Raw genomic sequence first — 14267 nt, 5'->3', positions numbered from 1 at the left:
ATTCACTGGCCATTATCAGAAAGATTACAGATTATTTCTGTCTTTCCTCAAACCTAAGTTATTAAAGTTTAAAATCTGTTTGGGAACTTTTTGAAGGGTCAGTATGAATTAGCCCTCCTCTCTATTCCGCCTCCATGCTTCTTCCAGACAAGGAAACAATAGCATTTGAAACACACAAACCAAGAATGTGCCTGGGGATAGAGCAGCAAGGCTGTTTCAGAGTCTGGCCAACCCACACAGAGCCTTCACTGTCAATGACGTTCCAACCCCTCCATACCCTGACCGACAGGTCTTCTCACAGATCATTAAGGTGTATATGGTTTTGGAGAACAGAATCGAAGGTGAAAACAGGACAGAAGCAAAAGCAAAACAAAACAAAGCCAGACCTGGAGATCATTTTCAAACTCTTCCCTCCTCACATAAGTGCTGCCCCTTTTTTCTTGTTTGTTTTTATACATTACTGTTTGCCCCACAGGCATCAAGCTGTTAGTGTGTACAGGAGGGATTAAAGTGAGACTGCGTGTTGGATGAAATATAAATTTAAATTATACTTCTGTCAGTTTGGAATCAGGGATTGTTTCTCAAGGTCTCCCCAAACACTTAATTTCAAATGAGTCTTCATCTATTACTTCAAGAAAGGCCAAATGCATAATTTATCAGCAGCTATCAGTCAATATACCCTTATAAGCATGTTTCCCATGAGCCTTCGAGTAAAAATATGTTATGCTAATTCTATTAGTTGGGTACACAAGAGCTATCTAAGAAAGTAAACAAGCTTTAAAAGGAGACACATGTGAACGAAGAAATACCTGTCAACCTACTGTCCAGGGTCAAATTACCAAGGGAACAAGGAGGTGGTAAACTTGTCTCATTATTTATACCCAGAGTGTCTCTCCGACTGGAGCTCTGAGACACCCAGTGGCTCTGTGTGGTGACTCAGGGGTAAGATGACACTGAGTGTGACTGTGAGCTGGCGATGGGGACTTACCGGGTCTCCAGTGGCACGTTGCTGTTTAGCACCCAGCTGTCCTGAAGCTGAACGGACTCTGGTGTGGTGGCCAGGTCATTGGGCGCTGGGGCCGGGGCGTGGATCTGACTCCGCCGATTGGTCAGTGAGTTTCTGTTGAGGGAGTTGGCAGACGAGTGGTGATGGGACAGCGTGTGGTTGTGAGGGGGCGGGAGAGGGGGCCTCAGAGTCGACTGGCTGTGGTGGTTCGGAGGGCCTGAAAAAAAAAGGAGAAATGACTGTTAGCGCCTGCAAATTCCAGTCTCAGGCACTCTGCAAACCTCTGGAGGAGAGTTTCAAACCAAAGTCTCTAAGCTGACAATTGCTGAAAGCCGCAAGCTAGAGCGACAGATAAGACTGCAGCAGGCATCCCAGAGTTAGTTACAAACAAATAATTGGCTTTGATTTGCATTTATCCACACGCATCAAATGAAGAATAATGAGAAACTAATTTAGCAAAACCAGGTGGATAAGGGCTGACCAGAGGAATTATTTGAAACATATTAATACTGCAATGAAAGTAACATGACATTCAAGGCTGATCGCTGTCATAACAAGTCCCTATTCCCTTTCCAGGTAAACTAGTATACTGCACGCATTCTTTTCAAAAATTTCATCTTTTGAAGATATTAAGAATATGGCACACTCTGAGTCAGGGAGTAGCACCTTTAAATACCTGTAGGGGCCAGGCAGGAAGGTGGAGTGGGCTAGCTATGGACTGAGTTGAGGTGGAGAGACGAGGGGGCAGCCCTCACTCAGCACCAGGTCAATTTAGTCACGTGGGAATGAGGGAGCGCACTCAAGGCAGCCGTAATTTCTAATTTCTCTAGAAAAGCTGGAAATCTGGACTTGTAGATAAAATTTCCTAGTTTTTAAAAATGTTGACAACTCAAAATAAGATTTACATATATGTATGTGTGTGTACACACATATTGGTGTATGTATGTGTGTGTACACACATTGGTGTATGTATGTGTGTGTACACACATATCTGTGTATGTACGTGTGTATATATGTGTATATGTGTAATATATACATATATATATTTTTAAATGAGAGTGAACAAAACACACCTGTGAGCCCGCTCAGCTCAGCACGTTGCTAACTTCTCTCCTCTGAGAGATGAACCCTGAGGACTCGGTCTCTGGAGAAGGTCATGGCAGATGTTTTCAAGCCATGACCCTGACTCCAAATTGCATCCTGCGTTTTTTTAAATAACAAAATCCTCTATCCTTGCAGGAAAAACAAAGGAGAGCTCTCCCTTGGAAAATATCCCCTTGTAGATATCGCTGTCTCTGACAACTCCACACAAGGTTTTCCTAGCAACCGATTCTCAATCTACAAAATGAAATATTTTAAGCATAATGAAAATGAAAGTAGTTCGCTATGCGATGAAGCCTATAATTTCGTTTTAATGGATGCTGAAACATGACTTTTAATTTGTGTCCTTTGAGAAAGTTTATTTTTTGAAGCTTCCAGTCAGGGCTGGCAGCTCACCAGGTGACTGCTGAGCCTTGTCATTTTTGGCCCCTGCCAACTTTAAAAATCCTCAGCCCCTGCTGTCCTGGCTTTAAGAAGTTGGCTCAAGTCATTTAAACAAGCAATTTGACACAAATTTCAACTACTTGTCTCCTTATGTGGCCGGGCTACATCTCCAAAAGGTGTAATCTACATTCTGGGGTTCTTGTGCAGGCTGCAGAAACATTCTGAAGAAAAGACAACATGTCAAGAAGATACTAGGTTTGGAGAGCATCCTGACCAACAAAAACAAGAAGGAAAAACACGGAGGAAACAGGCTCCTTGAAGTTTGCATCTCTAGGCTGAAATTACTTGGGTGATTTTTTTTTCTTTGTGATGTTTAGAAAAGGACAGTGACAACGAAAACCCAGTGGGAAATACCACTGTACAGTTGTATAGATTTTAAATCATGTCCTCCAAATGAACCTGTAATTCCTATTTTACATTATGCATCAGTGACATTTTAAATATATCTTTGGGGGAGTTTCATAGCTGTAGCAGGCTATTATATTTTCTGGCATTGTTGTCTGTCTAGTAATGTATTATTACGTAGTTATTTAGCATTCGTCTGTCTCATATTAATGGAAAGAGGTGGGAAAGGGGGGTGAAATGATGTAATAATGATCCTTCAGGGATGCTATCCAAGTCCCTCGCACATGGTTAATGAATTCTCAAGCCTTTCTTTTCCCCTCTCTCAACTCCCATCCAAGTGGTGTCATTATTCCCCATTAGTTAGGTAATTACTAGACTTGCCTCAGGAAGATGGGGCGGGTCAGTGCACAAGTGAGAACGTGCCCTCCCCAGCCCTAAGTCCTAACTTTCCGTCTCCCTCTGTCCTGGCCCCCCATCTGCTCCTCTCCAGACCACACACTCTTCTAAAGTACAAAGAGGCCAAATAAAGGATTTAATTCCCTAAATGAGATACCAGACCCTCCTGCTTCCTGTCTATTCCCTCTGAGCTAAGTTCTCCTTGTCTACTCCAGCTTGTGTGGCCCTTGTGAGGTCCATCTGTGTTATGTGTGGGCAGAATTCCTGCGGTTGCTTGTGTGCTGACAATATCCAGGGGTGGTCCCCAGGGGGAAGAGAAGCACCGACCTGGGTGCTATGTGTTATGTTCCAAATAAAATGAATTGGGAGTTTTCCAGTGAACTAGAAGAGAGGTCAAGTTCTCTTTTCATTTATCCTAATGAGAAAGCCTAGAGCTTCCTGGGGGAAATGGAGAAGGAAGAGTAAGGGAAGATGGAAGAATACTTAATTCTCCAGTCACCCAGCCCTCCTATAAAGCAACATGATATTGCATTGCAAATAAATCAAATTATTGACAGCAACAAAAACAAAAATTATCCAGCATTCTCGGTATTGGAAGACATTCTCCTAACTGTTGCTCATTTTCACCACGGCACTGATTATATTTGCTCATTTGTCTATCTATCCTGCAGTCATATTTCCCAACGAGGTGCAGGAGACAGAAGGAAAAGACAATTACAATACGGAGTGGTAAATGCGACCCTTGGGATATATACAGAGGAATGTGGGAACATCTAAGCAGGGGCATTTAGCTAGAGGTTAGGAGATAAAATCTCCAGAACCGGGTTCAAGAATTGAGTCTGCCACTTTCTAGTTGTGTGAACCTGGGCGTGCTACCTCATTTCTTTCATTCTCAGCTTACTCATCTGCCAACTGGTGAAAACAGCAGTAACCACCCGCTAAGGTTGCTGTGAAAGTTAGAGAGGAAGGATGAATGTAAAGTGCTAAGCATGCTGCCTGATGGCTGGCAAGTCCCCGAAAACCAAGTGCAGAGAACAGTGATGGGTTCTTTCAGGGATGAAAGGGTGGGTAAGACATAACTGCAGCTCTCAGGGAGCCCAGATTTGAGCAGGAAAATTAAATCCAAATTTCATCTATCTAGGGCAGATGTCACAGACTGACAGCCCTCAAGCTGAATATTATAAAAAATTCAAAGTTGAGATTTTGCAGTGTTCCAGATTTCTGACTTCTCTTGAAAGCAAAACCAAACCCAAAATATGGAGTCTGTATCCTCCCAAAACAACTGGATGGAGCTGAATGCTGTGAGGGGTGAATGCTGTGAGGGGTGAATGCTGTGAGGGGTGAATGCTGTGAGGGGTGGGGTGGCTTATCCGATTTGCCATCAACCCTAGCGATCCCTGTTCTCTTAACTTAGCTGGCTGTATGTATTTATGTTACTGACGCCTAATAGTATGTTTTTGACTCCTAGTTTCACTCGGGTGCCCTGGTATTCAGTATAAGCAACGTACCTCTAGTATGAAGCACCTCTGCTACAACAAATGATCACAAGCACCTTTTTGCATTTATCACTTTTCACTACAGTCATCCAACACACTTGCTGGGTGGGAAGGTTTTCTGTTTCAAAAATGCAAACAATGGCTGACAACATGCCTTCTTGCTTTCCAAAAAGCCAAAATACATGAAAAGCCCTTCTGTAAAGCAACTGATGTCTTTAACCTACTATGAAATGGAGATGAATAACTCAGCTTGATGAAGGAACCCTCATGTCCACTGTAAGTTCCATACATTTATTGGGTTTAATTAATGTGCATATTATTAAGAGCTCTTCTATTACATAAATATGAAATTACATAATAATGCAATTTAAACATAAGAAACTACATAAGGTAAATTCTTACACAGTATCAACCTAATCAGTATGCTATTAGTAGACAAAAGGCAACTGTCATTAAAATATTGGTGCTGACCTGATACTGCACCTGATTTACCTTCAGTCCAGAACCTGGAATTTATTTTTAGGTACTGCGTGGCTTTTAGTCCTAGGAAGAAGGAACTGTCTTATTGGCTCTTTACTAAAAACCAGGGGAGGTATAGGTAAGGCTCCTGGAAAAGATAAGTGAATTTATAGAGAAGATGTTTCCCGTATGTTTAAAAATCAAGGGCTTGAATGGGCACTGCTGTTTGTCCTGCTAAAGAATGGTCTGTGCTTCTGTGCTTTTAGATTTTCTGTGGGACAGTTGTTGCCAGTTGATTTTGAGAGGGATGCCAGTCACATAGTCTGTCCTTCCTAAATGCCTACTGGTTGGCAGTGAAACTTGAGAAAAATGAAGCAGTGCTTCTTTGTTGAGTAACAATACCAATTCCCACAAAGTCAGATGTGGGAAGTGAAAAACCTTGGCATATCAACTTTTGTGTTGACTCCACTAGAGTTGCTCATACAGCATGGGGAAACAATCAATGCCCACGTTTTAAACAACATATAAAGGAAGACTTTCAGGGGCTCTAAGGAAGAAATAGTTAATAATCGACTATTGTTGTTGCACTCTGCCTAAATAAACAGTTGGAGGACGTGTTTAGGTTGGGTTTACTCTTGCAAAGGGTCAACAAATAGATGGGGTGGGAAAGCAGAGACAAATTAAACCAGACTTGTCTTGCGCCATTGTCTTCACCAATTTTTCCTGGTGATTAGAAATGATGATAAAATATATGAAAGAAAAAAATAAAAGTAAGGGCCTGCCTAGCTGCTAATAAATCACTCATTCCTGGGAATGGCATGCCAATGGTTGGTCTTTAAAATTTTCAACTCCCTCAGACCCTCAGATGAGAAATTAACCACAAACTCTTTGCCTTCTTCTCCTGAACCACCTTTTAGGGCAAGTTACATCTCGATAGCAATTTAAAGGTTCTAAAAGAGGACACGGTGTTGGCAGAGACTTGAGAATCTCTGGTTGATGATAACTGGCACCAGGACACCCTGTTCAAATTTGACCTTGAATTGGTCAGAGGGAATTGGGGGTGAGGATTTTCAAGAAAAACAGTGTCTGGTTAGACCTAAGGAGGACAGAGTCTGTTGCAGATGTTCAGGCTAGTGGTTGGCTTGAACCCCTGCTTGGCCACTGACCAGATGTGTGGCCACTGGAAAGTGACGTATTTTTCTTTCTGAGTCTGCTTTTTCACTTGTAAAATGGATATAGTAATTTTACTTCTCATACATGATTGTTAGGAGAATCAAATGGAAATATATTTTTGAGGAGCCTAGCACAATTCTTGGTACATAGCAAGCTATTAACACATATTATTATGATTATTATTATTTGATGTAATTAATCATTCTGATAATAGTAATGGCAGCTATAGCAATTATGACTCTGAGGAAAATGATGAGTACCTCCTAGGACACTGTGGGCCCCACTTTTCCAACTTCTTTGAAATGGCAGTTCTTGAAGGGGGATATTCAATGAACATGGGGCTGCAAAATCATCAACCTCTGACCCCTCCCCCTTCAAATTCGGCCGGCAGGAGGGCAGAGTGACTAAGTGACACGGCCAGGAGCTATTAACAGACAGTCTCAAGAGTGTCTCTGTAAGAGCCCACAAAAATAAAACTTGAGATTCAGAACTGCTCCATTTCCATAAGCAAAACAATTGATGCTGATGATAACAAAACAATAATATTGACCATGGCTGCCATGAGTTAAGTTCTCCTTGTGTGTTGGGTACTGTGCTAAGTGTTGTATATAAATCATTTCAATATATTCCTACTTACTCCCAGGGGACAGGTCACTTTTCATGCCCATTTCACAGATCTAGTAAGTGAGGTTCAGAGAGGTTAAGTAATGCACCAGATGTCATATAGCTTAGTAAGTGGTAGAGCCGGCACATAATCCCAGGGTCTCTTCCCCTCCCAGCCGTATGCAAAGGAACCCAAAGCCAGAACACAGGCACACAGGGAGGAAACACGTCCCCTGCCCTGGCTGATACATGCCTAGCAAATACAGAGGAAAACAGCCTTGACTCATTTCTTTGCACATTTGCTTAAATGGCAGAATCCAATCTTGTGAGAAACTGGAGGGAATCGCCCACCTCAAAGCTCTGCACCACCTCATGGATGCTGCTTGAATCAGGAGAAATAGGCCAGAACAGCCAAACTGCAGTGCAATCTCTTTTCTATGCCTTCCCAAAGGCCCTCCCCAAACTTCCTTCACTGTGCTGCATCCCTGGCTCCCCTAACCAGCGGCGTGAGGGGCAGCATGAGGAATGAGCAGCAATGAGGCCTGTCAGGGGCAGAACCAAGGGCACACTCCATCCCAGCTTGTCCTGTCCTGCTCTGACCAGAGGTATTTTGCCAAGAGCCCAGGGATGGAGGGAATAGGTCCAAATCCGGCCTCCTCCCATATTTGAAGAGATTTCCTTATTTGTCTCTAAGTATTGGGCACTTTGGACAATGAGCTTGCTTCCTCCTTCTGTCTTAACACCTACAGAATGACTTATCTCCTAAAGAATGGACTTGCAATTTTTGTTACTGACACACATATGGTATTGCTGGCTTCACAGGGCAGGTGGCCTATCTGCAGTCTTTCTTGGATCTGGTCACTACTGTTGCAAGCTGCAGCTGCAGCCTTTCCACATTTCAGAGTGGAGGAGAAACAAGAAGGGGGATGAAGGAGTGAGTCAATTTCTAGCCTCCTCCTCATCTCCCCAGCCGCTGGCTCCAGCTCTAGCCAGTGCCTCTGGCCTGGGTTGCACGGTCCTGTATCAGGGGGCTGTCCTTGAAGGAAGCACCCCGCTCAGCCTGAACAGAGGGCAGAGAAAGAAAGGGCTGTGCTTGCCTGTAAGGAATGATTTATAGCTCTCTTTCTTACACAAAATATATGACCTCAGAGAAAAACATTCCGAGTGCATTCGCAATGACGCACAGATCAACACTGCAGAGCGGAACATGGGAATTACAGTCACAAGGAGCAATCATTTGCAGGCTCAGAATTCAAAGTTTTCCTCAGCTCTGCCTACGTTCGCAAAGGACTAGGGTCTGCAGGGACATCTTAGATCACCTAAGTCCAATAGCTCCCATTTAATAAGCAACAACTGTGTGATAAGCATTCTACATATTTCATCTTATTTAAAACTTACAATAACCTTTAAAGCACTTTAAAGAAGATATTGTTCTCCACTTTAAAGATGAGGAGACCAAGGTGCAGGGAGGTTAAGTAATATAATTCTCTCTCCTTAAATTTTGTATGTAACTGTAATGTATCTGTGCCCCCCTGGGTGCTTGATTTGCCCAATGCTTACATTTCTTTTGTAACGCTCAGCACATGGTTTTATATTATTTTTGGACTCTCCTGTGCTCTCCACTAGATCATGAATGCCTCTATTAAAAACAGTTTGTCTCACTCGTCTGTATATCCCAGCATAAGGCTACAGTGCCTGGTATAAAACTAGTGGTGATGAATGAATGAATGAATGAACAAGTCATGTCCCTGGGGGTTATATTTAGAGTCTCAGAGGACAGGGATCAGAGTAGATTTCTGCCTCTACCCCTTGAGCATTCTAGTTGATTGCTGGAATCAATGATGCCCTCCCACTTAATTCCCTCATTCCTGTTACCTCTAGGGCTCCTTTAACAGGGAGATGGCTAGACACAGAGGGAAGGTGACTTCAAACTCCTCCATCTTTGGTTGTTTTTTGGTTGTGTTTCCTGGCACTTGCTGCCTGATCACCTCTTCTGCTTTTTTAAAATAACAGTTTTACTGAGATATCATACAATTCAGCTTTTAAAAGTACACATTTCGGTGTTTCTTTAGTATATTCACCAAGATATGCAACCATCACCACTATCTAATTTTAGAACATTTTTGTCACCCTCAAAGGGTACAACATACCCATCAGCAGTCACTGCCCAGTCCCTTCCTCCCTCCCATAGCCTCTGACAAATGTTAATCTACTCTCTGTTCCTATGGATTTGCCAATCCTGGACATTTCATGCAAATGGCAATTCCCTTTGTTTATTATAACCACGACATCTGTCTGTTGCAGAGCTCCATCAGAGCCAGTCAAAGTTCAATCTCAAACGGGGCACACTACCTAGCACTTAAAAAGATCTTCCCCTGGCAACATGAAGCAGGTCCCCCGCAGGCCTTTTTTTTTTTTTTTTGGCTGAGACCCTGCTGCTGTTGATATTTTCCAGACGGAGATTGTTAGGTGATGGCACTTGAGAGCCAGTTGCACAAGTGAATGTCTGAGGGAGAGCTGGGAATTTGTTCTAGCGGTTCAGGCATGGTTGTAATCACCTAGTCAGGCACAGGCAGGGACATTTGTGGGAGGGGAAAGAAGAAAGGATAAGGGGACTCTTGAAGTGGGTGCCAAGTCAGTAGCTGCCCTTGGGTTAAGAGCTTAATAGCTATTGGGAATTTGGGGCCATCCCGCCCCAATAAGGCAAGTTCTCACACATGAAGGGTCAGAAAGGGATTTTAATCATAGGTGCCACATCATTTGACCATTGCCCCTATACTCATTCTTTGCCTTCCTAAGTCATCAGGAAAGTATTACTTGAGATCAGTGTCAACTCCATTAGCTACTTTCCAAGTGACAAAGACAAAATACAAAAGACCACTTGAAATACTTGAGAAGAACCCTTCTGAAGAGAAGATTTTATTACAGTTATGTCTGAGCAGTGCCTATCTGAGCATTTCAATAAATCTACATTACCCTAGGTATTTTGGCCTCCTCTGGGAGAGGAAAGCCTATCAGTAGAAAGTAATGATTTTGGGTTTTTCAATTGCCCTAAGGATCTTGACAATACTATTAAGACCCATGCACTCCCTGTTGAGAAGTTTAGGAGTGAAATTATTAATATGCCCAGACGTTATGTTGATTGTTGTGCTGTAGCAGAAAATACTCTTTCTGTTATGCGAGCAGCATTATCACTTTCCCAGGCAGAGAATTGCATCAAAAATTTAAACTCCTCTCATTCCAGCTCATCACATAGCTTTTCAAGGTCTTATTGTAAAATAGGCTGGGCAAAATTTGGATATTTCCCTACCTATGAAAGATAATATGTTTTTCAAAGACCAGGCTATTTTTTAAAAAAAGCCAAACCTCACAGTGGAATTCTCTTCCGCCGAGATGCCATTCTTTAGGTCTTTAACTAGATTTTCCTGGGGGGTGTATTTCATTCTTTTTTTCTGTCTCTTTGAGATGTTTACAGTGCTTTCCCCCAAACACAGAAAGAGGATCAAAACAAAGATAAAATATAATTTTGATTTGAGATTGTGTCTCTGATGAACAGAATAATGGAAACAAACTCTGATCTACACCATTCATTAATACCAAGAGTGGCCAAAGCACACCAGTTAAATGGCAAGGATGGGATAAAGGTTCCTGGAGCATTTTCACTTCAAAGCTCCGCAGAATTATTTACTATCTGGGTGACCTTTTCCCAAAATCTCTCCTGGTACATGCCTTATAGGGCAAGGGAACAAAAGTTTCTCCATACTATATAAACACAAGCCAGCTGAATGTCAGACCTTGAACTGCATCTGGTGTCATGTCAAGTGACAGCTGATGCCATGGGATGTAAAGACATATCACTAGAGATATTTTCAGAACCCCCTTTTTGCCTTTAGAATGCACACACATACACACACATGCATGTAACCACACAAGTAATTACCCAAGATAATCAAATATCTGGAGAAACATCCACTGCCTAAGACTACATGGCTTAAGTACTGTCAGAGACAGCACTCTCTGGAGTTTGCTGGTAATTGTTTACTGGTTTCTTTCAAAGTTGTCTTGGAGTTGTCTTTACCTCCCAATTAAAATAAATCAGACCTCTCACAGTGCTGAAGACCTTTCTTATGATGTTGCATGAATGATGAGAAGTACCCGGCTGCTGAGCAGGCTTAGAGGAGAAACCTCTCACCCTCACCTTGGAGATCCCCAGGATGCTACTAACTTTTAGAAAAAACAGGGACCACCAAGAGGCCAGTGTGTTATCAGCCCTCAGTTTTGCAGTAGGAGGAAGAGGCATTGCCATAAGGATCACTGGGTCCCACTGTGCTCCACTGGAAAAAAGGTTTCTTTCTAGCAAGGGTTAAGGATGCCATTTCTAGGGCCTTTTCAGTCTTGAAAACACTGATCTCTCCAGTTTTGCCTGGAGGACTTCTGAAGTTAGACAATCACAGTTTTGAGGTGCTTAACTTCTGCATCCTCATCTGTAAAAGGTGGTTAATAACAGTTCCTACTTGGTAAAGAGAGTTAAATGAGATACCATGTTTAAAGTGCTCAGAAAACGCATTACACATAGGAGGCCCTCAGGAAATGTCAGCATTTATTTTCACCTGAATAGGCTAATTATTATTTATTTATTTGCTTTTTTTGAGATGGGAGTCTCACTCTGTCACCCAGGCTGGAGTGCAGTGGCGCCATCTCGGCTTACTGCAACCTCTGCCTCCCAGGTTCATGCGATTCTCCTGCCTCACCCTCCCAAGTAGCTGGGACTACAGGCATGTGCCACCATATCCGGCTAATTTTTGTATTTTTAGTAGAGATGGGGTTTCCCCATGTTGGCCAGGCTGGTCTCAAACTCCTGACCTCAGGTGATCCTTTTGCCTTGACCTCCCAAAGTGCTGGGATTACAGGTGTGAGCCACTGTGCCTGGCCTATTTTTTGAGGTGGTAGAGAGAGGGGTGACATAGACCCTGTGATTTAGATTTTTGTGTGCATTGTTTTTAAGAGGCAGGGTCTTGCTCTGTCACTCAGGCTGGAGTGCAGTGGTACAATCATGGCTCACTGCAACCTCAAATTCCTGGGCTCAAGCAATCTTCCTGCCTAAGTCTTCCAAGTAGCTGGGACTACAGGCACATACCACCATGCCTGGCTTTTTTTTTTTTTTTTTTTTTGGTAGAGATGAGATTTTGCTATGTTGCCCAGGCTGGTCTTGAACTCCTGACCCCAAGCAATCCTCCCACCTTGGCCTCCCAGAGTGCTGGGATTACAGGTTTGAACCACTACACCCAGCCAAGATTATTATTTCAATGACTTGAAAAACTTTCTGTTGCCAGATACTTTTAAGGTAAATAGCACCATTAAGAATAAGGGACCATTTTCCTACTGAGTTATAGTAACTCCAGGCCTTACAGAATATCAAAATAATCAGTGCACTTATTTTTCACATTTGCAGTTTAAATACACTGAAATAAAACTGTCCAATGGTGGACAATGTGAAGTGCCTTATAGCAGCTTTTGTCCTTTGATAAATTCTCTTCTTCTTTTATTAATTAGCACAAGGAAGACCTGTGTTTCCTTGAGTTCTGGCAGTCCTGGTAAGCATCAGTACCCATTTTGAATGAAAAACCTTACAGTAAAATCAAGGTTTTCCAGTTTCTTTGGCTCATTTATGAGCCATGCAGGTTGCTCTATCATTGCAATCCACTGTTGGACAATTCACTGACGTCCTGAGTTGTTCATCACATTTAGATTGTTTAAGTCATGAATTAGCAATTTGTTTCTCAGGGCTTCTTGGGCTACTGAAACATTCTAGTATTTATCATCTCAAATGGGATCATTCTTAATCCCATAATGTAGAGAGGGAGTCATCTCTCACGTGAAATAATCAGATTTGGCGGAGAAAATAATTTCCATTTCTAACACTGCCTATTTGACACTTTAATAGTGTAGTCTGGAAAGCCTTCTCGATAAGATGATATTTGATCAGGGACCTGAAGGAAATAGAGAGAGAGAGCCATTCCAGTGTCTGGGGGAACAATGTTTCAGGCAGAGGGAAAAGCAAGAACAAAGGCATTTTAAATCTGGGACTTCTGTGGTGTGTAGGAATTGCCCAGAATATCAGTCTAGGTTCATCTCTTTCCTTCAGATTCAAGCCTAGTTCTTGAAGAAAATATTGCAAGAAATAAGAAAGGCCCTGATCTGGATCCTTACTGGCCTCTGCCTGATTTGGAACCGGCCAAGCAGGCTCCTATTTGAGGCTCTGCATTTGCTGTACCCTTGGCCTGGAGATACAAATAATTGAGTAGCTCACTCTTTCCACGTCTGCAGGTCTCAGCTCAAAGGTCATCTTTTAAGACCTGCCTTCCGAGACAGTGCCAGTCATCTTATCATCCTTCCATTGCTTTCTTTTTCTCTAAAGCACATATTGGCACCCATTTTTTAAAAAACTCATCTGTCTTTCTGCACCAGAAAGTAAGTACCTTGAAGGCAAAGATGCTATTTTATTCTCTGTTGAATCCCTGGCTCTTGGAGTACTTGGTAGACACAATAGATGGTTGTTGAATGAACGACTGAATTAGTTAATTAATTACATATTGACAAATATGGCAACAAAGAAATTGGAGAAATATTCCAAATTCCATCAGAAATGAAAGTACATTCAAGTATACCACAGTATCATTTGAGACAAATCTCAAAAGCTTGAATTTGATCAAGGTTCAAGAAGAAAAATTATCATGGGCTTCCTTGCCAAAACACAGCTCTATCTCATGCAAACTGTAGTAATTTTTTCTCTTCCTACAGCAATCCAAACACGACAACAAATGCCTTACAAGCAGAAATCCCCATGGAACTAATGGGAGCAGAGGCCTCCCACAAACCCCAAGTGGGAATAGACACATTTCACTTCCAAACTCTGACTAACAGGATCTCCTGTGGCTCTTTCTGCCACCTGAAAATGTTCACTTTTCATCACAAATCCGTTGTATTAAAGAATCTTTGCTAAAGGCTTCTGACTCAACCGGGCAAGGTGAATCCTGATTCATCTGCATAGTTGGTGATACAGAAAGGAACTCAATGTGGCATAGAAAGAGGATGATTTGCTAAGAGTTTGCAAATCAAAAGCAAGATGTATGGAATTCCGCTTCTTTCAGGAAGACTTTTTGGACTGGATCAGATGAAATCCAATGGCTTCCTCAACCCTATGCTGACAAGTATGATGCTTTATGGTTGCTCCCTTCTAGGGC

General features: G+C 42.4%; 1 protein-coding gene across 6 annotated transcripts in view; it reads right to left on the bottom strand.

Annotated features, from left to right (window-relative positions):
• TENM2 (teneurin transmembrane protein 2) overlaps positions 1-14267 on the bottom strand; it is a 1386931-nt gene that overhangs the window by 308354 nt on the left and 1064310 nt on the right. For all 6 annotated transcript variants that reach the window (XM_032158572.2, XM_032158571.2, XM_058440114.1 and 3 more), the window contains one exon: positions 989-1223. In XM_032158572.2, the coding sequence (XP_032014463.1) occupies positions 989-1223 (235 nt within the window). The remainder of the gene's footprint in view (positions 1-988; positions 1224-14267) is intronic.

This window comes from Hylobates moloch, unplaced genomic scaffold (genome assembly GCF_009828535.3).
Source record: "Hylobates moloch isolate HMO894 unplaced genomic scaffold, HMol_V3 SCAFFOLD_6, whole genome shotgun sequence".
Lineage (NCBI taxonomy): Eukaryota > Metazoa > Chordata > Mammalia > Primates > Hylobatidae > Hylobates > Hylobates moloch.
The sequence above is the reverse complement of the archived record's forward strand: the minus strand, read 5'-3'. Positions and strand labels throughout refer to the sequence as shown.